Below are 21,313 nucleotides of genomic sequence, written 5' to 3'. Positions count from 1 at the left end.
AGGCTGGATTTGAACTCAGGTCCTCCTGAATCCAATGCTGGTACTTTATCCACTGCCACCTCATTGCCCTGAACTCTTGACTTTCTAATTGCGCCCCTCCCCCCCCAAGACCCTGTGTCCATGAAGAGGTTTGGATCTCCTTGCCTTGACACATGTTCTCTCCCTGCTCACAGATGCCCGCTTCATGCCTAGACAGAGAAGGTCTCCAAATGTACTTCGTCCCCAGCCTATGAAGTATCTAGAGACAGGTCCACCCCCCCCACACACACACACACACATCTTGTGCACACTCGGGGCTCAGCCCACTTGTCCAGAGAGCTATGGCCTCCAGTGTCTGGCCAAGTAGGGATTTGGGTGAGCGTGGCCCATAAGCCTGATCAGTTGTGTGTGCCAGGCACTGTGCCAAGCACTGAAATGACAAAGACCCCAGTGAAACTCCCTGCCCTCAAAGGGCTTCTAATCTCTCCAAGGAGACAAGATTGCAGTGGGGAGCGTGCAGGGGCGCAGTAGATAGGCGTGTCTAACTCAGGCCTTGTGCTCTGAGTTCAAATCCGACCCCAGACCTCAGACCGTGTATCCTTGGATGAATCACTTCACCGTTTGCCTCAACTGTAAAATGAGCTGGAGAAGGCGATGGCCAACCCCAATCCACAAGGGGTTGCCAACACGTGTGGTGGCTGCGGAATGGGTCAGGAAAGGTCCCCTCGAAGGTGATGTGAGCTGCCCTGGGCATGGGAGGGCACTCCAGAGACCTGTGTTTGAGGAGTCCCATGAAGAGCGGGAAGCAGAGGGAAAGGCGGGATGGAATCGGGGCTTGGCTCAGACTCACCCCTGAGAGGCCAGTACACGACAGAGCGGCCCAGTGGCTAGGCACCCCCTTCTAGGATGGGCGCCAAGGAGGAGGCTGCACCCAGGCATTCATCAAGCACTGAGTTAACAAGCCCTGAAATAGCAGGCATGGCAGAGGCCCATATGAAGCCCAGGGCAGGTCCTCTCTGAGGGGAAGGCCTTGACTGCCAGGCTGGGGGTGAGCTGAGGAGGGGCTTCCTGCTGAGGTTGGGATTGGAGTGGTTCTGGGGGGAGGGGAGGATGGAGAGAACCTGGAAAGGGAGGAGGGGCCCTGGCTGTGAAGAGCCAGTGCCAAGCAGAGGCTGGAGCAGTGTGGATGACTTCTTTCTCCAGGGAGCAAGTGGCTTCAGGAACCTCCTCCCCCCGCCCCCCTCAAAAACAGAACAAAACAACCAGGAAAGAAAAACGTCTAAAGAAGATGGATAAGGGAAAACCAAAAACCAGACTTCCCTCATCAGAGGGCGGGTATGATCTAGAGTGGGGATCTGCAGGGGAGAAAGAATCCCATTTTCCAACACATCCCGAAGGATGCTGAGCTTCACTGTTGGTGCAGAACCTCCCCCCCACCCCCTACCCCTTGGACAGCCCAGCAGGGTGGGCCAGAGCGCCTCCCATGGGGCTTTCTAGGCGGGCCCTTGTCTGCTGGACATGGGACGGTGCTGGGGGAGGCAGTGGGGGCCGGTTGTCCCAGAGCCCAGGAGCGGTGAGGGAAGGGGTCCTGACCAGGGGAGCTGCCCAAGGCAGAGCTGGGCTCCCACCCCCAAGGCATTCACACAGAGACCACAGCCCTGCTGGGGATGTGGTGGCAGGGGCTGGAGGAGTGGGTTCTGTCCCTCCCAGCTCCAGATTCTGTGACATGCTGCCATCATCTTCACCAGCCCGGTGGTCGTGGAAGCCATCCTGGAAAGAGGCGCCTGCCAAGTCTAGTTCTTTGTGGCCTAGAGCAGCCTAGAACAGATCCTCACTTTCCTGGGCTAGGACAGTCAGCCCCACAAATACGCAATGGGGGAGGCCCGGAGGCTGCCGGGTCAGCGCGTGTCTTCGGTGTCCCTTGACAAGCCCCCAGTGGGAAGCTACCTAGAGCTACATCCCACAAGGGTGGAGGTCTGGGGTGAGGAGCGTCTTGGGTAGTGGGTTTGGATTTCACATTTTAGGGAGGATGTTGAATGACCTGGGGGATGTTCACAAGGAGACCAGGAGGGAGAGGAGGCCCAGTTATAGGAAGCCAAGGCAGGCTGGACTGAGAGGGAGGGGCAAAGGCACCAGGGCTGTTGTGCAGTGGGCAGGACCAGGTTTCCTGACCACTGCAGCCCCATCTGAGGCCCACGCAGGATGCCCGTGAGGACTTTGTTCTGAGGCTTTTCATCCCCGGCACCCTGGGAGGGGCAGGGGCAGCACTGTCCTGGGGCACCTGGGGCAGCACTTCAGAATGGGAGGAAGGACCAGGGGAGGAGATGCCAGGGGCAGGAGCAGGTGGGACAGCCTGGATGTTCTTCTGCCTAGCCCAGTCATGGACCCCAGAGATCATCTAGTCTACCCTTGTCCCAGCCACCTGAGGAAACCTCAGGAAGTGAGATGGTTTGCAGCAGAGACCTAGTGGGAGGCCAGGTCCTCGGCGCCAGAGCCCAGCCTCCCTCTCTGGAGGTGGGGAGAGACCTCCCAGCTGAGCCCCCTGGCCTTGGGGCTTCAAGGCCGGGGCTGAAAGCCCCGTCCAGCCCTTAGGTTATCCAAGAGTCTGGCAGAGCAGAGGCTGCTTACTAAATAAATGGTTCTGCCTCTGGCTGAGTGTCCCGGCTCCTCCTGGCCCCCTTGGTCTCCCAAGGCCATGAAGTGGGGGTGGGGGTGGGGCAGAGCTAGCAGGCAGGACCAGCTTCACAGGCGACTTTATTGGCCCATTTCCAGGGCCGAGGGCAGAAGGCCTGGGCTGAAGCCGGCCTGCGGCCCACCACCCACGGACAGCGCTCTCCAGACAGAGCCCTAGGCAGACCTGTTGCTCTTCATAGATTCCATGAGCAACCTCAGGCGCTTGGGGAAGGAGACTGTGAGGGGGGAGTCCTGATTGGGGCCCCGAACCTGGGCTTTGACCATCACGGGACTGGAGACCCAGGGCCGGAGGGCAGTATACATGGGTGGGTGAGTAGGCACGGGGCCTGGTAAGGCAGTGGTTGGGGCCCAGGGCTGGTAGGTCTGGGGCCAGATGTGGGGTGAAGCGCCCTTCCAGGGCCTGTAATGGGTGATCCAGAAGTGGGGGGTGGAGGTCCTCATCCACCAGGGCTTATAAGTGGTTCTGGGCCTCGTGATCCAGGGTCTGTAAGTGGGGGGCCAGATCCAGGGTGGGACTGTTTTCACGGTTGTGGTGGGAGGGGGAGGGGGTGGGGTCGTGGTCGTGGTTGTGGGCGGGGTAGTGGTTCGAGGAGGGAGGTCGGCAATGACGGAGGCCGGCCCAATCTTGGAGGAGATCCAGTCCAGAAAGTGCCAGGTGGACGTGTAGATGCCTGGCCGAAAGGCCCGGGCGCAGCCAGACCCCCAGCTTGTGATGCCATCCACCACGTAGGTGTCACTGTACTTGTCTTTACACATGATCGGCCCACCACTGTCCCCCTAGACATGAGGGGCCCTCTGTCAGGGTGGGGACTGGAGCAGGGGGAAGGTCTGACCTACAGTGGAGGTCTCAGCGAGCCCCCTGGTCCTGGGTAGAGAGCACTGGGGGAGGGTCTCCCTCTGCCACATTGGGGCGGGGTGATATTGGAGGGAGATGGAGGTGTGGTTCTGGGCAGGAGAGCCTGAGGGGAGCCCAGGAAGACAGGGTCCTCTGGGGTCCGTGGGCTGGCTCACCTGGCAAGTGTCAATCTTTCCCTCCTGATAGCCGGCACAAAGGTTGGTTGGGTGAATGTGCCCATAGTACCAACGGCTTCCGTTGCATGTCCTCACATCGATGATGTTCACCTGGGCTTCCTGGAGTATCCGAGATGGGGAACCTGTTATAGCCAGAGGCCTGGGGTCAGCCCATCTCAACCTGGGCAAATCTGTGTCCTCCCCACTTGCTATGAACCGCTGTGACGCAGGTGGATCCCACCAGCCCCTGATGCTCTCTCTGCTTCCTCCACCATGCCCAGCTCAGGAGCTGCTGCTACCTGACAGCAGGTCTACCATCCCTCCCCAGGGCTAAGAATGGAGGGCACAAGCTGGGCATTTCTGGCCTGAGCAGCCGGCCTCTCCAAAGAAGGCACCCCAGGAGTTCAGGGAGGAAGTGGGCAGCAGATAGCCTGGAGGCATAGAATGGGGCAAGGGGACAGGCCCCAGGCACCAGGAGGAAACTCCCTCTCCCTGAAGTTCACCAGTCCCAGACAGTCCTGGGAAACAGAGGGCCTCTCACAGGAGTGATACCTGGAGCCCAGCTGCACCAACAGATAGGACCTCTGGAGGAGGTTTCTGGTGGAGGGCCGTGGGGCTCTGTCCCTGGCTCTGTTCATGTCTGCACTTTTATCAGTGACCACATGACCAAAGCCACAGATGCTAAGTAGATCGAATGTGTAGATGAGAAGCTATGTCCTTGTGATAAAACAATGGAATTTGGCAGATGCCCAGGGATCCCACCTGATTGATTTGGTATTGTTTGAATTGGGTGAGAATGAGAAACCGACTAAATACCTACGTGGGAATGAGCTATAGGCCACACCTGGCCTGCCCTGAGTGACCTGTCAGTGTACTACTGACATCACCAGGGGAACCACTCTCAGCCAAGCAACTGGAAGGACCTCCCTTTTGGGGGAGGGAGAGAGAAAGTAGAAAAAGGGAATGCTCGCTGAGAGGAGCTCTCTTTCCTGCTGGTGAGCTTCCGAGAGTGGACTGGTGAGGGGCTGCACAACTGACTCCCAGAGAAACTATGGACCCCAAGTGGTGAGTTAATAGAAATGAGACCAGCTCTTCGAATTAGCTGAGCTGGAAACAAGTTTGGGGATTGAGTCAGTCGTTGCTAGAGCCAGGGAGCTTATCCATTTTTCTCTTTCCCTATTCCCTTGTCCCTGGCTTTATTAACTTCACCTTTGTTATATATTTTATTCCCATTAATAAAACCTGATTTGTTTGTGGAAAAGAGGCTGTTAATCTTCTCTCTTATTGGCCTGGGAGAAATAACTTAAAAAGGCAGTTTGGAAGGGAGGAAACTTTGGACCTAGAGGTCCCTCATTATTTTCTGAACCCCAATATTATGGTGAGCCACCCAATTAACTCCCCATATTAAATTTGGCCCCTATATCCTGAAAGGTGAAATGTTTAGGTACAAAGATCCTACTGTGCATGTTTGCTGGCTCCAGAAACATTTCTTCTGACAGTGAAATATAAAAGTCAAAGGCTCCCCAGCACAAGTGAAAAATCACACAAGATTCCTTGAAAGAGGGAAATGTGTGCTCGCTCACCAAGAGATTTTTTCCACCTTTGTGGTAGAAACCCAACTCAGAATCCATGACCATCAGCATTCCAAACCATCCACACAGGAAACACCAAGTGGATGAAGGTCTATTGTCCCAAGTCCGGCATGCCATTAGAGGGACACGAGTTGGTCCAGAAATGAAGAGGAGGAAGAGGAGGAGTGCGAGCTAGATTTGGGAGACTGTGCAGTGCTTTTAACAACCTTAAGGTTTCTCATCAAACAGAGGTTCTACTTCCCCACTCCCATATTCTGACAACGATGCCTTACAAAGGCCTGACCAAGCTCTACAATTCTCTTTTCCTTCTCTAGGAGGAAGACTGGAGGTGCCTTCTGAATTCCAGGAACAGTGTTAAAGCTGTGGTGCTAGCACGGGGGCGGGGGTGGGGGAGACAAGAAGACAGGACCAAGGGTGGCACGCAGGCTCTGCTGGAAACCACAAAAGACCAGGGGGACACCTCAAGGGAAGCAGCCTCTGGAGTATTTCCTGGAGACTTGTGTGACAGGTGGACACCAAAAGTGGATGAGCAGCCCTCACACCAGAGGTGCTAGTCCTCCCAAGCTACCCCCATTCCCCGACTCCAAAAAGTCATAGCAGGCATAGCAGTCACACCCCAGAATGCCATCTTGGCAGATGGGCTAAACCAGGTGGAGGATAACTGAGGGGTGTCTCCCCCAAGCATGTGAAAGCTTCCCCCAGTGGAATGGGCAGATGAGAAGTTTGTTCCAAGGTGACTGAAGCAGGCTTTGTGGAGTGCTTAGAGCTTGGTCAGGCATCAAAGATGCCAAGACCATCCACTGTATCCCGAGATATCACTGGTCATTTGGACTTTTATTCTGCCCCTAAACTTCAATGACTGGAAGAGAAAACAAAGCCAGCAACTTTGTGTGACTGCCTCACTTAAATCTAGCTCACTCATGAGTCAAGACATCACCTTGAGACGTCATTGAAAACAAAGGATGAAGAACAACATTTCCTGCAGGACGTGGACTATGGAAGGGTTGCTATCTATGCCAGAGAAAGGGATAACCTCAGCAGAATAACCACAGAGCCTTCAAGGTATGAAGCTAGGAGGAATATCTGTACTGTGGATGATGGAACCAAGAATTAAAAAATAAAATAAAAACCCAACATACTAAAATGAGGGGCTGCACTCAAGAGGGAACATAAAGAGGAAGTGATTTAAGGTCCCTCATAAGTCCTGTGCATCCTGATGATGCTGGGAAGTAACACAAGAGTTGTTTGTACTATCTTTGGTATTCTTCCACTCTACAGAAGCTATGGAAGGGGCTCTAAATTTGGGCAGTTAAGCAGTAAGAAGTAACCTCCTCAAAAAAAAAACCCTCTTTCAAAGAGATCTAGAGCATACACCAGACCAAATCTTGATCCAGAAATTTAGGGGCAGCTAGGTGGCACAGTGGATAGAGCACTGGCCCTGAATTCAGGAGGACCTGAGTTCAAATCCGGTCTCAGACACTTGACACTCACTAGCTGTGTGACCCTGGGCAAGTCACTTAACCCTCATTGCTCCGCCCCCCCAAAAAAATTATTGGGCAACTTGAAAGCCATGATAAAAAAGAGAATGGATATATAATTTCAAGAACTCTTAGAAGAAAATTGACCAGATCTCTTAGAACCAGAGGACAAAGTTAAATAGAAAAAAAGTTCATCTGTAATCTCCTGAAAGAAACCCCCAAATGAAAACTCTCAGGAACATCACAGCCAAGATCCATAGCTTCCAGGACAAAGGAAAAATACTGCAAGCAGCCAGAAAGAAAAAGCTGAAGTACCAAGGATCCATAGGCAGGATCACACACAATTCAGCAGCCACCATGAGAAAGAAACTGAGAGCTCGGAATATGATATTCCAGAAGGCAAAGAAGATGGGCTTCCAGCCAAGAGTAACTTACCCAGCAAAACTGGGTATAATCCTATGGGGCTGGGAGGGGGGCAGCAAGGGATGGGTCTTTAATAAAATAGAGGACTTCCAAGCCTTCCTGATGAAAAGTGCAAACACAGGAGTGAAGAGAAACATAAAAAGGTAAATATGAATGAACTATCATAAGGGGTTAAACAATGATAAACTATTACACTTATATTGATGTCTCCCTGGACCCTATCATTATCATGGGTAATAGAGGGAGGCTAATTAGGCAAAAGGTTAAGAAATGGCTTCATTATATCTTTATGACCTTAAATGAAGAATGGAAAGAGAGAGGAAAATGAATATATGGGGTGGGAGTGGAGAAAAGGAAAGGAAAGTTAGGTAAAATTATCTTACATAATAACCAAAGGGAACAAGTAAACATCTATACAAAGCAGGAGGAATGGGTAAGGGGAAGTGGCTGACCCTTGAACCTCACTGTTATCTGAACTGGACAAAGGAGGAAAGCAGGCACAAATGTGCACGTGCACGTGCACACACACACACACAGTTGATCCAGAAATACATTTCACTCAACATGGAAATAGGAGGGAAAGGGGAGAATGAAGAAAGGTAAATTAGGAGGAAGGTGAATTAAAGCATGGATTCATCTTGCAATGAATGCAAAATGAAGAAGTACAAAAATTTTATATCTCTTTTCTGTAAGGTCAAAGAATTAGAAACTGAGGGAATGGGAGTCCATCAGCTGGGAACTGACTGAACAAATCGTGGTCTATGATTGTGATGGAATGCCAATAGGTTGTAAAAATAATGAAGGGGACAGTTTTAGAGAAACATAGGAAGACATGTATGAACTGATAAGAGTGAAGTGACCAGAACCAGGAGAACCAAGTCCATGATGATAATGATATTGCAAAGACAGACAGACTTAGGAACCCTTATCAACAAAATGACCAACCATGATTGCAGTGTGATAATGGTAAAATGTGCAAGAGAAGGAGGCCTTTATTTTATCATTTTATTTTGGACATGACTGATGTGGAAATTTGTTTTCTATAATCATACATGTTTTCACCGGATTGTGATGGGGCTCATACCTTTCTTTATCTTTCATTTGAAGGGTGAGTAAGAAGGAAAAAGAGATTTTTGCTGATTGGAAAAAAAGTTAATTTAAAAAGTAACAGTCCTGACATCCATGGGCCTGTTCCCTTCTTCCTGGCACCACCTATTTCTGGACAGGAAGCTGGGAGATCTGGTCTCAGCTACAACTCAGAGCCTTTCACTGTGTGAAACTCTTAGTTTGGTCATGAGATCTGGGGATCGCTGCGAGAGACTTAGCAATGGGATTCAACATCTGGAACAGAATGAGGAGGAGAAGCAGGAGGGCTAACAGTCATCACAAACGGTGATGAAGAATCTTGGTACCTGGCCTCAGGCAGCTTGCATTTGTTGGTGGGGTGAGGGAGGGGGACAACGAAGCCACAGAACAGATGGTCTCAAACAGGTGGGAAGTAAACACAAGGCTGCATCAGGAAATGCTTCTTGCTGAGGAGGAAGGGAACAGCTTGAAGGGTGAAAGGGAGGAGCAAGACCTGAGCCTGGGCAGCAGGGACACCAAGACAGCGGACAGGACTCTCAAATGACCACATCAGCCCCAGTGGGAATGGTCATGCTTCTGCCAGACCACCTATGGCAACACCTCTCTCCTGTCAATTGTTGTCCAGAGACTAGAGGATGTTGTCATTAGGGAGTGCGGTGTCTTGAAGGGGAAGTTCCCAAGGAAGTCTCTCAACAGCATCTATTGATAGAACCCAATTTCATATGCCACTGCTCCCTCTGAGAGAGGGAGTTGTCCACATTGGGGTGAAGGTGGCGACTACCCCAACTTCTCATCCTGCCAAGTTGTTTGGGGTCTTCCTTGGCTTCTCCTCATGCTGTGTTGGTACATCACAGAGCAGCCCCTTGGCTGGCCGGCTAGCTGTTTTCTTCATGCACACTCCGTGCCTAGCCCTCAACAGGGGTGCTGTTGCTTATGCTACTTCTCACACCCAAAATGGCAATGTGGATTTGCACCTTGCCATTGCACAGTGTCACATGGCATTTAGATTCTTCTGGGACTGTGGCATTCCATTTTTTCCCATGAAAAGGAAAGAATATGTGGGACATAGGGAAAACATTTTCTGTGACTGTGAATAGTTTGGTCTCATTGAAAAGTACTGCAAAATCATTTAAACTGGATATAGGGCAACCAACTCCTTTTGGATTCTGGCCCTGACATGCCTGTCCAAGATATGAACCGTTTAAATGGGCTATCCATCCACTTGCAGAGAGAGAGTCACTTTTGCCTCCTACTAGAAGATTAGACCAATTTCTTTTAAATGACTAAGGATTTCATTCCATTAGAAATGTCCAACCACTCCAGTATCTTTGCCTAGAAAACCCCAAATGGAGTCATGAAGAATCAGACAGCACTGAAAATGGCACAACAAGAAGCAGCAACAGGATTCATTCCAGAGGCTTTGTAGTGTTACAGGTTAATAACACCATCCTCTCAAAAGAGCAGCGTTTGGAGGATCCTGCCACCCCTAGAGAATCTCTCTTCTCCTTGGGCTTCATCCAGGATGTCCTCAGTGACACTGGTGAATGCCTTCAATGACTAGCCCCTTGTTGGATCTCCTTTGTGGTGACCCTCAGTGCCACATTGACCCAAACAAGCAAATAAACAACAGGGTCATCCTTTCTCATTTTAACACCCTGAGGGGCATCTCACCCTGCTGCATAATTGTGCTTGAATCCACAAACAATGGACACAGCTGAATTTTCTGGTCTTTATGCCTTGGTCAGACCAGTTACTGTCAACATGTTGATTGCTACACAAAGTCATCTGCAAAAACTTTTCTTCTCATAGATATTTGCACAAATCCCTCTCAGCACAATGCCCTTAGACATGAAAAAAAGAAGTATGCATGGGCCAGGAGTTGTTGCTGAATGCAGGGCAGTGGACTTTCAGAAGTCTTAAACATGTCATTAGAGGGTTGTCATTAGTGTTCAGAAAGAAAAGCAGTGATCATTGAGGGCAAGCATGCTTTCATTAAGTATAAGTCATGATCAAGCAGGGTGATCTCAGAAAAGCCTGGAAAGACTTACATGAATTGATACCAAGTGAAGTGAGCAGAACCAGGAGAACATTGTACACAGTAATGGTCATATTATATGATGAACAACTGTAAGTGACTTATGTCTTCTCAGCCACACAATGATCCAAGACAACCCCAAAGGTCTCAAGATGAAAAATGCTATCCACCTCCAGAGAAAGAACTGATGTTGTCTGAATGCAGACTGAAGCATACTATTTATCAATTTCTTCCTTCCTTCCTTTCTTTTGTTCTTTCGTTCTTTCATTCTTTCGTTCTTTCGTTCTTTCATTCTTTCATTCTTTCATTCTTTCTTCCTTCCTTCCTTCCTTTCTTTCTTTCTTTCCCTTCTTTCTTTCCTTCTTTCCTTCTTTCCTTCCTTCCTTCCTTCCTTCCTTCCTTCCTTCCTTCCTTCCTTCCTTCCTTCCTTCCTTCCTTCCTTCCTTCCTTTCTCCCTTTGAGTCTTCTCACACAAAATGACTAATATGGAAATGTTTTACAAAATTGCACATAAAATTGCATTTTCAAATATAACTTTTCTCAGATTGTTTACTGTCTCAGAAAGGGGTTACATGAGGGAGGGATAGATTTTGGAATTGAAAACTTTTTAAAAAATGAATGCTAAAAATTATTTTACATGTTGTTGGGGGAAATGAAATGTTATAAAAATAATAAGTCATGACACATTAGCTTTGCTTCCTTTGTTGTTAGGGTTACAAGACAGGCAGATCAGGAGATCCCATGAGACATTTGCACAGGACTGTAGACTATCCTTCTGGACAAGCTGGAGAGAGATCATCTCACTGGAAGCTCCAGTAGATGGGCTCTAAACTCACCAACTGACCCCATGAATGAATTCATGTCCATGAAGGAGGTCTCTGGTGGAGGACCCCAGGAATATGTGGTTGGCCCTGGGAAATTTAACATTTTTTTCACTGACTTGGGCAAAGGTGTAGAAGGCAGGCCTCTTAGATGTGCAGATGCTCCACAGTGGAGGGAAGAGAACACGCACATTGAATGACAGAATCAGGACGGCCCAAGGCCACACAGGGAGCCCGAGAGGCAAAGGAGATTCCAGGGCAGGTTTCCAGGACATGGATGTACTGAGCTGGCTTCCTCTGAGGTGGCTCTATAGAGATGTGAATGATAAGGAGCGGTAGAGATGGAGGTGGAGTTGGGATCAAGGAGAGATGCCTGAAATCTTCCCTGTTTGGATGACTCAAGCTTTAGCATCATCTGGCCGCAGGGCAGGCTTTGACTTCTACATTGTGGTAATGGGGTCTGTTGTCTCTCCCCTGACACATCCCCCACCCCAGTCAGCAGCAAATGCTTTGAAAAGGAAAAACCAAAAGATATGTTTGAGGACGTCAGTCTCTCGGGAAAGATGCCTCCTTCTTGTGGAAGTACTGGGTGTTGGGACGTGAATAAAAGAGCTGGTGGTCCTGGGGACCACTAGCAAAGTCTGCTGGGGAAGCTGGCCCAGACCCAAAGAACCAGACCTTGTGGTTGTGGGGTCACCGTGTGTCCCCATGACCTAGATCTCTGTGAGGGTGACCCTCAATGATGCCAGGTCCTTGTAGTTACCATGACCTTCCATGTTCCCCCAAGATGCTTCTGATCCCCATCATTCTTGTGACTGCCTCGTGGCCCCCGAAGCCCCCCTTGTAGAGAACACAATTCCCTCGACTCCATCAATGCTTACCACCTTCCACTTTGTACCCCCAGCCAGCAATGTAACAGCGCTCCTCGGGCTTGACTGGGGACTCGCCGGGCCTGGGCAGGCAGGCAATACGTGCCAAGTCCCCACACTGTATCGGTCTGTCCATCTGGATCAGTGCAATGTCATTTTTCTGAGTATTTCCATTGTAATTTTCATGTATGAGAATCTTGATGGGCCTTCTCTCCTGCACTTTGGGGTCTATGGAGCCGTAGGTCCACCCAATCTGAATCTCCCATGCGCCAATCACCATCCGCCACATGTTCAAGTTACTAGGGAAAGAATCAGGGAGGAGCCAGGCAGGGGAGGAAGGGGAGAGAAGGAGGGAGGGAGAGAGAGGGAGGAAGGGATGGGGGAGAGAGGGGGAGAGAAAAGGGAGAGGGAAGGAGGGAGAGGGAGAAAGAGATTGTGAAGGAGAGGGAGGATGGAGAGAGGGAGAGAGAAGTAGGGAGGAAAAAAAGGAAAAGAGAGGGAGGGAGAAAAAGAGGAAGGGAGAGATTGTGAGGGAGAGGGGGATGAAGGGAGGGAGAGAGAAAGAGAGGGAGGGAAGGAGAGAGGGAGGCAGGAGAGCATGAGGGGGGTAAGAAACAGAGACAGAGAAATCCATGGCCCCCTCACTGAGAGTGTCCTAGGCAGGGCTACCAAAGACACATACACAGAGATACCGAAATGGTGGAGAAAGAAAAGAGAGAGAAAGCAGGACCCCTCACCAAGGCATGCCCAGGGAGCACTCCCCAGAGACAGACAGGCAGACAGAGAAAAAGAGAAGCAGCCCTGGAGAGAGCCCTCTGGGAGGGAGCCCCCACCCCCACCCCTGCTTACTCACGTGTTGTTATTGCTGAAGCAGTGGGCAGCGGTGAGAACCCAATTTGGAGCTATGAGGGAGCCCCCACAGATGTGGTACCTGTACCTGCCATTCCAATATGCTAGCTGCATACTGACTATCCAGGGCCAAGCCCCTGGGCGTGCGTCCACGCCCCCAACAATGCGAGTGCCAAATTTCTTGGCCAATGGTCTCTGTCCACAGAGGCCCCTGGAGGGAGAAGAGGGCATGAGGTGACCAGGAAATGAAGGGTCATGGACTTCGGGGCTGAAGCACCCTGGGCCCCTTCCCTCCCCTGGGAGACAGGCTCGGAGTCCCTGGGAGGGAAACGAAGATGAGAGACTCATCCATTTCTCCCCTAAGGTGCCTAGGCCCCCACACCCCCTCCTCCCTTGAGTCTCCTTCACTTACGAGCATGACGTATCAGCGTCAGTGCCCACAGTGCCCACGAGGGACAGCAGTGCTATTTGCCACAGCATCCTAGTCCCTCCCATCTTCCAGCCTCTGCTGGAAGCCTGGAAGAATTCCCAGTGTCCACTCCTTCGGCCAATCCCAGGCCTGAGGCTCTGTGATGCCAGAAGAGAATGGAGGGGGAGGGGCTGTGTGGCCCCCAAGTCGGCGTGTGGTCCACGGGTGACCAGCCCAGCCAAAAGAGGAAGAAGCTGACATTCAGAGAGAGCCATCGCTTTGGAGGGGCTGCTGGGACACCCCCCAGACTAGGCAGGGCCGGGCAACCTGGTTGTCAGATGTCCTTCCCCAGACTGTGCATCTGATTGAGGGACCACAAGACCCATCAGAGCCAGAGCTGAGTCTTCAGAATGTCTCTGCTGATCAGCTCACAGGAGAGGGGCAAGTGGGCTGGGGTGGACCGGACGGGAGGTCCTCAGAGCCTGGCATTGGCAGCCCTGGCACCTGGCTCGGCATGAGCTCCCACCCTCTCACTGGCTCAGATGCATCAGCCAGACTGGCCTCAGTAGAGGGCCCTCTCCATCCTCTCTCCCATTTCCCCCAACACATTCCCACCTTAGAGGGTGCAGGAAATCAGCACCTTCCTTGGGGATACCCATCTGCCACTGAGCAGCACCCTTTGCCAGGGAAACCAATTTATGCCCAGAAAGGGTACACCCAGGCAGCCGTGCAGGGGGAAGTGAGGGAATGTGAGAGTCCCCAGCAGGTAGCAGGATGGCAGCCAATCGGCCCAGAAGTAAACGGGGTGCCCCAGAGACTCGACCCCAAGCCCGAGAGAGCTTCAGACAGTGAGTGCGGGAGGCACAGGCTTCCTGCCGATGACCTGCGCTCCAGAGTCTGGGTCTTGGGGCAAGGATTCTTCCCTGGCTGGGCACACAACCCTTCTAGCCGGGGATTTGAGCAAAAGCAGAGCCGGCTTTTTTTGGGGGGGAGCAAGGGCTGGGGGCCCCAGCTCGGCAGTGAACCTACCCAGCAGCCGCACACACAGGGTCCACTCCTCAAACACATCTAGAAGTGAGCCCGACTCCCGAATGACAGCCCAGTGTGGAGTCTGTTGTCCAGGGGTCACGTGAAGAGAGAGCACTCCTCACTGTGGAGATAGTGGTGCTCCCAGTCTGGGATAGAGAGCTGAGGTTACCCGGCTTTCCTGGGTATTGAGGGAGCAGCAGCAAGTTAAATGCTGCAGGAACACGGGCCTGGTGGCAAGGACGACAACTATACTACTACTACTAATGATGCACATTCATATAGCATTTTGTGGTTTGCGAAGCACTGGACATATGTAACCGCCTTCACAACAACCCTATAAGTTAGGTGCTATTATTCCCATTTTACAGATGAGGAAACTGAGGCACAGAGCGTCTAGGTGTAAATGGCCCAAGGTCACATAGCTAGTATGTATCTGAGGCAGGATTTGAACACAGGCCTTCCTGACTCCAAGTATAGACTTCTAGCCATCATGCTTTTGTTTAGTCATTTTTCAGTCGTGTCAGACTCTTTGTGACCCCACTTGAGGTTTTCTTGGCAGAGATCCTGGAGTGGTTTGCCATTTCTTTCTCAATTTTACACATGAGGAAACAGGAAAAGAGGTTAAGTGACTAGCTCAAGGTCAGACAGCTAGGAAGTGTCTAACGCTGGATCTGAACCACAAAGATGAGTCTCCTGACTCCAGGCCTGCTAGCTGCTTCTGATGATACTGGTGGAAAGATAGTCAATGTATGTTTGTTAAGCACTTACTCTTTAGGCCAGGCACCCATACAGATACAAAAATAGTCCCTGCCCTCAAGGGGTGTCCCCTCTAAGGAGGGAGTTCAAAGCAGAAAAGGGGAGGATGTGGTGGAAGGGAAGGATTCTGACTGCTGAGGCCAGGATGAAGTCCAAGGAGGTCTGGATGGCAGAGGGCAGAGGGGATCTCCAGGCTGCTGAGCTCATGGGGGAGAGGGGAGAAGTGAGGGCATGTCTGGCTACCGGATGGGGGCTCGGGGATCAGGATCAGGGCAGAGCTCCTTAGCCGGGCTCCATGGATAGACTTCAGGGGTCTGTGAACCCGGATGGAAAAAGCTCTGGTGGAAGTTGCCATGGCTGTCGTGGTGACCCCGGCCCCAGAGTGGGCAAAGGCTGGCTCATGGCTAGTTCAAAGGCCTCCGTGTCCAAGTGAGAAAGGAAAGTTCTGTGAAGAATCCTCTGGGGAGAGGGAAGGGGGGCAAGTCCTGGTCACCAATGGAGACCCCTGGGGAAAGCCCCGGTGCCTTAGCCCGAGGGCCTGAGATGAAAAGAGAGCAGCCAGCTGAGGCCAGTAGGCGGGAGCCAGGATGGAAGAAGGTGCCTACTGGGCATATGCTTACAAAGGGCGGGTGTGCCCACTGTCAGGGCACCATGGGAAGAGCCCCCCTGCCATGCTGCAGTGAAGGGTCCGGACTCTGCTCTCCAGGTGGCTGACTGTTCTTTCTATCACCCCATGCCCCTCCCTGGGCTCCTTCAGTCACAGGGGCCCCTGTCCCCCAAGGCCTGTAGGGTCCAAAGGCACCTTCCCAGATCTGTCAGTCATTGTAAACCTCCTCCCTCCCAGCCTTTTCCTCTCTCCACCTTCCCTGCTTGCTGCTCCTTTCCCACCCCCTGCCTGAAGAGCACAGGGTTAGCTGCAGCAGGGCAGCAAGCCCTGGGGCTGGTCCAGCCTTGCCCTGGGCTTTCTTGTGAATGGGAGCAGCAGGTGGCGCTGAAGAGCCAGGCTGGCTGAGCCGCTTCAGAAGCCCTTTGTCTATTCAAGGGTGGACAACGATGGCCTCGGGGCTGGTGGGGAGCACTTTGGGCTAGAGCAATCAGGGAAGGCTTCCGGGAGGAGGCAGCCTTGGAGCTGAGCCTCAAACCAGGGCAGGACTTGAGGAGATGGCAGGAGAAAGGTGGCCTCTCCATGAGCTGGCCATGGGGTGCACACCCCTGTCAGTGGGACCCAGGGAGAGGGGGCACTCCGACTGGGCCAGAGGAAGGGAGGAATGAGGAATAGTGAAGAAAGGCGAGCTGGAGCTAGCCCCCTAATGCTGGGGCCACAGTTTGTCTTTTCTCCTGGGACATTTTCCTGAAAGGGTAAATTTCCCATAAATGGGCTTAAGAGTGGGCTCCCCCACACTGGCTCCTTCCCAGGGCTGCTGTTAGGGAAAGGTTTCATAGCCCTGAAAGTGTCCAAGATTGGGGTGCTCTGGTTCTCAGCCAGGGAACCCTAATGATCATCCGTGGTGTCCTGGAAGTAAGGGCGGGGGGAAGGGGGAGGGAGAGACAGAGACAGAGACGGGGGTAGGGGGAGACACAGAGAGACAGAGACAGAGGAAGGAATCACACATCGGAGCCTCTCATGGGCGGCCTTGCCGAGGTGTGTCGTCAGGAAAGAGCTGACAAGGGGACTGATTACACAGGAGTCGGGTTTTCTAGGACAGGGGAGATGTGGCCTGTTTTCATGCAGTGGAGAGGCAGGTGGGAGCCCTGGAGAGGCTGAAGATGAGTGAGGGAAGGTAGCTGAGGGGCTCTGTGGGGAGGAAGGGGCTCCGTGGGAGCACTTGGGCATGGAGAGCTGTTTGCCGGGGCTGAGGGCTTACAGGCAAGATGAGGGGTCCAGGGTCTCCCGAGGCGGGACCGCGTAGAACTGGTCCATCAAGGGATCAGGTGAGGAAGGGAGGATGATGCAACAATCCTGAGATAGAGGCTGTTATTCCCATTTAACAGATGAGGAAAGTGAGGCAGACAGAGGTGAAGTGCCCAGCACAACCAGTAAGTGTCTGAGGGCAGATCTGAACTCCGGCCTTCCTGACTCCAGGTCCTCAGCGCTATCCACTGGACCACCTGGCTGCAAGGGCAAAGGCCTGGGAGGTTGGAGGTAATGGTTGGTGTGGATGGAGGCTAAGGCTAGGGGTGCAACGACAACAGGATGTGCTCGGAGAAGGGAGTCCAGAGTTCATCTGCTTGGAGGTGGCCTCGAGCTCAGGCGTGACTGTCTCTGTGCATGGCCGAGCAGGGCTGGTCACGTGAGTAGGGCCCAAGGGGGCCTGAGGAACAGTCGATATGTACACTGTGGTCCCCAGGATGGGGCAGGATTGGGGGTGGGGCAGGGAGAGGGACTGTGAGCCAGGCACCAAACCTATGGAGGAAAGAAGGGGAGAGACCTGGGGGGGGGGGGGTCACTGGACAATGATTCCCATCATCTGGATCAGGTGTAGATGTGATTGAACGAACCCCAAAGGACAAGGGAGGTCGAAGGAGGGTGTGGAGGTGGCAGCGGGGAACGAGACTAGGACTACCCCATGTCCCCAGCCATGGTCCGGGGGTCAGCAGGAATGAGAGAACGTGTAACGAGGAGAGAGGGATATGGGTCTCGTCTAGAGCCAGAAGGGACAGGCAGACTTGAAGTGGAACCTTGGGCAGGGAAGAGAGTTGTGGGGAAAAGAAGGAACGGAGGTGGGGGTGGATGAGGTGAGTATGGGGGATGTCCTTGGGGACGGGCGGCTGAGATCCCTGAGATGGGATAAAGGGAGGCAAATACACTAACCACTGAACAGCCCGTCTAAGCAGAGAAGCAGTGAGGGGCTGGACCCACACAGGAGGGGCTCTGACCCTGGACATCTTCCCCTCTGTGGACTTGCCCAACACTGGCTCCTAGCTCCCCTCCTTTGACCTGGCCTCCTAACACCATAAACTAGTTGTTACTTGGGTCAGGCACTCAATCTCTCTGCCTCGGTTTGCTAATTTGTAAAACAAGGGTAATGATAGCACCTCCCCCTCTTCTCCTCCCCTACCCCGCCCCATTTGTTGAGAGGATCCAATGAGATATATTTCTAAAACTCTAGGTTCAGCGCTCTAACTTTTGCACTATCTGGCCCCCTAGCCATGAAAACAGGGAAAGATGGATCCTTCACCTGTCTGCCCCTGATCTAGGCCCCAAAGGCAAGGGGAGGACTTCCACAGGCAGAGATGAAGGAGGAGGGTCACCCTGCACCCCCAGAGGCCAGCAGTGGCCAGTGGAACCTCACCCCTGCCTTTCCTTCATGGGACAAATGGTGCTGAGCCATCCATCTGGAGGCTGGAGGATCATGTCCCCACTGCCACTGACGCCAGCCACTAGCTGGGGGACCCTGGGTTAGTGTTGCAGAAACCTTCAGCTTTGTCCCCTCTTCCTGCCTGTCTGTCCAGGCCCTTCCCTGGATTCCTGCTGACCTGGAATCTTGGAGGATTGATGTTTCCCTGCTGGGGACCTCAGGGCTGGGGAGGCTCAAAGAAGGTGCCCTGTCCTGCCCTCCTCCAGTGCCTAGTCTCCCCCCACAACCTTCCTCACCCCTGGGAGCAGAGCTGGGGCCCTGGTCTTGGCACTGCCCCAGACTTCCTGTCCCCTGGACTCCAGAGCCCCAGCAGGAGCTTGGCAAGTCCTTTCCCAAAGCAAAACCCCAGACTTCCCTGGTGCCAAGCCTCAGGCTGTCCTGCCCAGCCCTTCCTTCCCCATCTCACTTTGGATGAACCAGCCCTGATGCTGTGGTAGGGTATGGGCTAGGGCTGGGGGCTGTTCCCCTCATATTACAGAGGAGGAAATGGACACCCAGGGGGTCCCCGGGCCCTTCGCTCCCCCCGGCTGTCTGACTCCTCCCTGGCTGTGGTGCCTTAGCTCTATCCTTGGTGAGAGGTGAGGTGTTCTTTGCTGTTGGGGAAGGGCTCAGCCCCAGGTCTTTGCTGAATCTGGGCATCTGAGGGGCTGATGCAGCCATGGCAGGCAGCCACACGAGGGCAAGCGCCATTCCTGGCACCACTAACTCAAAGCAGATGCCTCTCTGTGGGCAGCTAGGCAGCCAGCAGGCACCCCAACTGTACATGGACAGCCCTGTTACGAAGAATCACACCTCACATCAAGGCAGACGAGGCCTGTCACAACATGGGCATTGGGTGGCAGATGGACTGCCCAGACTGCTCAGGCTGGCACCAGCTTCCTCTTCTGGCCCCTCCCTCTGACAGAGCTTGGGACATTTACATCATCTAAGTCAGAGGCACTTCTGATCTCTGTGCATCTTAGGAGAGCCCAGCCTGGAGCCAGGGACACATGTAGGTATCTTACACATGTTTGCAGAACTGAATTGACATGAGTCCTGTTGACCCTACACACAGATGCCCTGAAGGACCCTGACTGGGGAATGCTGGTAAATGTTTAACAATCATCTCTCTGGGAAAGACAAATGCATGCACCATCTACTTTTCACTTTGATGAACTTAATATGAACATTTTCTTCATCACTTTCCTAAGTCTAGACGATTAGCCAAACGATCGATCTGCCCCAATTTGTGGCCTTTGCTGATTTTCAAGGTGCATATTCTCCCACTGAAATTTAACAATCTGCTCTCCAGAACCAGTTCAAGCTGGGTGCAGCACACCCCTAACCCTGACTCGCCTCATAAGTTCCTGGCCACCTTCCTGTCTGGAGAAGCACCAGGGGCACACACACACCAGATTGGGAAGCAGGCACAGGGACTCTGGGGCACAGAGCCTTCCAAATCCCTCTGCCTCTCCCTGATACTTTGTGATGTTGCCAAAGGTGGGCTGGTCTGCCCAGAGGGCCCCCTGGGCCATAAAGGGAACAGCATCTGGTCCAGTGCTTACTGGGATGGCATCCTTGACAAAGGGACATGTCACCTCTGCTTGAAGACCTCCAGTGGGGCATGGTGGAGGCAGAACGGGAGGAAGACCACAGGGTGTTATAACTTCAAGATGGTTGGAGCCCCTGAAGCGAGTAACCCTGGCCCAGGGGTGTCCATCCACCTCCAAACCTGCTGCAGACACAGAGTATGGTACAGAATGATGCGAATGGTGTGGGATTTAGGAGGCCTGAGTTCAGATCCAGACGGTTTCCTGGGCCCTAGAGCCTCCCTCCCCCACCCACCCTAGTTAGTAGGAACAAAACCGTAGCTTTCTCCTCCCAGGCTGGGGCCCCTGAAACAGAAATGTGAGGTGGAAGGTGCCTTGGGGCTGGAGTCAGGAGACCTGGGCTCTGGATCCTACGACGTCAAGAGGCAGTGCCTGGAGCTCAGCCCCCAGGGAGTGTCGGCAGTCCAAGACCCCTTGGGTAGCCAAGAGGAACCAAGATGCAGAGCTTGTGACCAGAAGTTCACTCAGGGGAGCCACTGATTGCATTTCTGAGGCACAGCCTTTCAAGAATGCAGGGCAGAGGCTCGATGCCCAGTGCAGGGGGGTGGGGCAAGCCACTGGTGACTCGAGTGTCACTTGGTGTGAGAAGTGAAAGAGGGGGGCTGGGAAAGGGGGTGAGAAGTGAGGAAGAACACAGGAAGCCTCCGTTCCCTCAGCTATGGAACAGGGAGCTGGGCAGGGCGGGCAGGAGGACAGGGGGAAGGGGACAGGGGGACAGGGTAGACAAGCCCAAGACTGAGAGCAAAGCTTTTCTCCATTCTCTAAGGGGAGTCTCTGGCTGGATTTGTTTGTCCACCACACTCAAGTATCTGTCTGGTCTACAGTATGAAGGAAAGCAACTTCTCCCATCTTTCCGGAGGTGGGGTGGTAGCCCTTGGTTTACTCTCCCCAGCTCAGCTCCTTTCTACAAAATGCTAGCTATGTTTAAAAAAAAAAACCTATATCACAAATAGTAAACCCATTTACTACAACAAACAGCAGATGAGAGTTCTACAAATTAGAATATATTGGAGGATAATACACAACGGAATGAGCTCTGCAGCTCAGGGCAAGATGAGATCTCGGAGGGGCAGCTAGGTGGCGCAGTGGATAGAACACCGGCCCTGGAGTCAGGAGGACCTGAGTTCAAATTCGGCCTCAGACATTTGACACTTACTAGCTGTGTGACCCTGGGCAAGTCACTTAACCCCAATTGCCTCACTTAAAAAAAAAGAAAAGATGAGATCTCGGCTCAAATCAGGAGAGAGATACACAGAAACAGAGACATCAGAGAGGAAGAGGACAGAGAGAAACAGAGAGGCAGAGACATAGAGAGACAAAGAAACACAGACAGT

The 21,313-nt window shown here is 52.6% G+C and overlaps 1 protein-coding gene across 1 annotated transcript; it reads right to left on the bottom strand.

Annotated features, from left to right (window-relative positions):
* Nucleotides 1-12: 12 nt before the first annotated feature.
* On the bottom strand, nucleotides 13-13,332 carry LOC122727757 (acrosin-like). The gene is made up of 5 exons (XM_043965533.1): nucleotides 13,250-13,332; nucleotides 12,842-13,048; nucleotides 12,001-12,287; nucleotides 3,685-3,827; nucleotides 13-3,450 (listed from the first exon to the last, which is right to left on the bottom strand). Exons 1-5 carry the CDS (start codon nucleotides 13,330-13,332, stop codon nucleotides 2,827-2,829), a joined length of 1,344 nt encoding a protein of 447 aa, XP_043821468.1. The 3' UTR covers nucleotides 13-2,826.
* Nucleotides 13,333-21,313: the final 7,981 nt, after the last annotated feature.

The sequence above is a fragment of the Dromiciops gliroides genome, chromosome 5 (genome assembly GCF_019393635.1).
Source record: "Dromiciops gliroides isolate mDroGli1 chromosome 5, mDroGli1.pri, whole genome shotgun sequence".
In the NCBI taxonomy this organism is placed as follows: Eukaryota; Metazoa; Chordata; class Mammalia; order Microbiotheria; family Microbiotheriidae; genus Dromiciops; species Dromiciops gliroides.
The sequence above is the reverse complement of the archived record's forward strand: the minus strand, read 5'-3'. Positions and strand labels throughout refer to the sequence as shown.